The sequence below is a fragment of the Calidris pugnax genome, unplaced genomic scaffold (assembly GCF_001431845.1).
Source record: "Calidris pugnax isolate Ruff unplaced genomic scaffold, ASM143184v1 scaffold45, whole genome shotgun sequence".
In the NCBI taxonomy this organism is placed as follows: Eukaryota; Metazoa; Chordata; class Aves; order Charadriiformes; family Scolopacidae; genus Calidris; species Calidris pugnax.
In genome coordinates, this window is record NW_015090764.1 from 1,770,231 (window position 1) to 1,773,624 (window position 3,394).

Genomic DNA, 3,394 nt, shown 5'->3' on the forward strand with positions numbered 1-3,394 from the left:
ATAAAAGGTGTGGTGATTTGAAAACATGATACTTTTTTATTCTCTTTTGAAAAAAAAAAAAAAAAAAAAGACAGCAGAAACAGCAAATGGGTGCAAATATTTTTGTGATTACTTTCTCTTAGCCTTTATACTTACCTTCTGACATTTAGGTCCATTATTGTAAACAAGAGCTGCTAAGGCTTGCAGAATTTCAACATGTGTCCATGAGCGGTGTGGTGATTTGAGAACATGATACTTTTTTATTCTCTTTTGAGAAAAAAAAAAAAAAAAAATGTGTGGTGATTTGAGAACATGATACTGTTTTATTCTTTCTTTTGGGGAAAAAAAAAAAAGACAGCAGAAACAGCAAAAGGGTGCAAATATTTTGTGGTTACTTTCTCTTAGCCTTTAAACTTACCTTCTGACATTTAGGTCCATTATTGTAAACAAGAGCTGCTAAGGCTTGCAGAATTTCAACATGTGTCCATGAGCTGCACTGCTTAAGTGCAGAGATGCAGTAGGAGAGAAGAAAATTCAGGTTCTGTTCATCAACCATAACCTGCTCCAACAGAAAAGGACCGTGGTCAAGAAACCATCATCTTGTACTGCTAGAGTCAATATATCCAGATTTATTGGTTACAGACTTGGGGGATCTTGGCTGTTAAAATTATTCATGATCATAGAATCAGATGACATTTAAGAAATGGATAAATCAACACAAGTGTCCTATAACCAGGATGATGTATCACTTCTGACTGAGAGCTGGTTTTACAAAAGGAACCACGCTAGAACTCCAGATCAGAACCTCAGCTAAGAATAAATAATCAATACAGTGAAAATCTGAGAAACTCTACATAAAGATCAGCTCTGTAGCCTCATAAAAGAGACAGTGCAGTGTGCAGTGTGGGACCAGGGAGCCAGAACACAGGGAAAAGAGGGACAGGGCCAAACTTTCTGTACCTGAAATCTGTTAAGTAAGTGGTGGATAAGCTGACAAACTTTGCTGACAAGATGTTCCTGATCAAGGTGAACCAGCTGACAGGCTTGGACAAGCACAGCACAAACATCCTGGAAAAGAAAGCCTCGTTTGATTATTTAGAAACTACAAAGCTAGGGTGGAAACCACATCATCAGCTAAGACTTTGATCACAAAAGCAGATCTGTGTGTGGATACCATTAGCATTAATACACGCAGATAATGTAACGAAATGAATAAAACTGAGCTTCCCCTCAGTTATCCCCAAACCTTCTGCTTGATAAATGCAGAGATCTGCATTTTGAATCTGTGTCAGCATGAGTGCTGCTCAAACAACACCACTTCAACACTGAACCAAAGCAAAGCCAATAATAATGGCAAAAGAAAAATACAAAGTTAGATCAAGGAACAGAAGCAGGTTGGAGGGAAGGAGCACTGTCCAAAAACGAATTAATTTCAAAATGCAAAGCCTACTCTGGAAATAAAATGATGGAAAATTGGTAAGTCAGTACTGTTTACAGCATAATAATGAAGGACAGTGCGTTCCAAATGAAGCAGTATCAACACTGCAATACTACAGTACTCAACTTTGCAAGGCTGACTTTAAAGGCTACAAAATTTTTAATTGAATAGCAGACTGAAAATTGTCCAGTCCCTGTGCCCACAGTCCCACCCGCCACCCACTCACTGGTGTCACCCACCGTCTCCACCCGTGTTCATGCTCCCCTGCTGCCAGGACACGTGTGCCAACCCCAGCAGGGTTTTGGCACAGGACAGCAGAGCTCCACTCCCTTGATTATCCTCTGCTGGGAGCTCCATCATGGAATCATAGAATGGTTTGGGTGGGAAGGGACCTTTAAAGCCCATCTCGTTCATCTCCCTGCCATGAGCATGGACATCTCCAACTAGAGCAGGTTGCTCAAAGCCCCATCCAACTTGACATGGAATGTTTCCAGGGATGGGGGATCCACCACGGAGTCACGGAATTGTCAGAGTTGGAAGGGATCCCCTAAAGATGATCTGGTCCCACTCCCCTGCCAAAGCAGGGTTCCCCAGAGCACATCACTCAGGAGCATCCAGGCGGGGCTTGAAGATCTCCAGAGAAGGGGACTCCACACCCTCCCTGGGCAGCCTCTGCCAGGGCTCTGCCACCCTCACCCCAAACAAGTTCTTCCTCACATTGGAGTGGAACTTCCCATGGTCCAGCTTGTGCCCGTTGCCCCTCGTCCTGTCACGGGGAACCTCTGAGAAGAGTCCGGCTCCATCCTCCCTCAAACTGCCCTTTAGATCCTTGTCAGCATGAATAAGGTCTCCCCTCAGCCTTCTCCAGGCTAAAGAGCCCCAGCTCTCTCAACCTTTCCTCATCAGGGAGATGCTCCAACCCCTCCATCATCTCTGTTGCCCTACACACCTCTCCGGGCAACCTGGGCCAGTGTCTCACCACCCTCAGCGTAAAACATTTCCTCCTTATCTCTAGGCTAAATCTCCCCTCTTTTAGGTTAAAGCCGTTCCCCCTTGTCCCATGGCAGCAGGCCCTGCTAAAAACCACCCGTCTGTCCCCATCTCTGCTGTCGGCCCTTTCAGGGACGGGAAGGCCGTGGGGGTGCACCCCTGGGAAAGCACCGCACCCCCTCCCGCGGGGCCGCGCACACGCGTGTCCCCCACATGAGGGGCCATAGATGCGGGGTGTGGGGTTGGGGGGGGAGCCCCGCCTCAGTGTGCGCTCACACGCGTGATGTGTACACCCCCGGGAGGTGCAGATCCACATGCAAGCGCCTTCTTACACTTACACACACACACACATCGTGTGTGTGCAGCCCCCGCGGCCCCGCTCCCCCCCCACGCCGTACCTGCGGGCTGGGCCCGACCGCCGGCGCCGGCCCGCAGCTCTCGGAGATGAGCTGGTCGAAGAGCAGGTGGAGCTCGGTGCGGCGGCGGCCGTCATCGTCGGGCCTCTCCGCGCCGGGTTGAGGCCGCAGGGCGCCCAACCGCGCCAGGTATCGACGGAAAGAGCCGCCCGGTTCCTCCGCCTCCCCTCCCGCCACCGCCATCGCCGCCGCCATCTTGAGCCCTGCCGGCAGCGCCGCTATGGCAACGGGGAGCACTTCCGGTGCGGCTACGGCGGCCGAGAGGGGCCTACACTCCCCGGGACCCCTTTGAGCGACCGGGACCGGTCCTTTTGAGGGACCGAGTTCTTACCTCGAGGGAGCGGGGAGAGCCCCGGGGGGAGGGCGGGCGGCGGGGCTGAGTGAGCTCCGGTGGGCAGGAGGGCCAGCAGCGGTGACAACGCTGCCAGGCCACGTCGCGCTCCCCGCCATGTCGCGCAGCCGAGGGGCTGGCGGCCCTGTCACCCTCACAGCCGTGTCCCGTCAGCGGCGCGGGGGGAGCTCGGTGCCCGCCCCGGTGTCGTAGCCCCCTCCCGGTGTCACAGCCCCTCGG

General features: G+C 51.8%; 1 protein-coding gene across 3 annotated transcripts in view; it reads right to left on the reverse strand.

Annotated features, from left to right (window-relative positions):
• Window positions 1–3,361, reverse strand: part of HEATR6 (HEAT repeat containing 6) — an 18,838-nt gene extending 15,477 nt beyond the window's left edge. The window contains exons 1-3 of one of the 3 annotated variants that reach the window (XM_014966378.1): window positions 2,806–3,010; window positions 940–1,047; window positions 398–538 (exon numbers count right to left, since the gene is read on the reverse strand). In XM_014966378.1, the coding sequence (XP_014821864.1) occupies window positions 398–538; window positions 940–1,047; window positions 2,806–3,006 (450 nt within the window). In that variant the 5' untranslated portion in view covers window positions 3,007–3,010. Of the gene's footprint in view, window positions 1–135; window positions 204–397; window positions 539–939; window positions 1,048–2,805; window positions 3,011–3,154 lie in introns of those variants that run through there. The other 2 variants (XM_014966398.1, XM_014966388.1) reach the window with 2 other exon arrangements.
• Window positions 3,362–3,394: the final 33 nt, after the last annotated feature.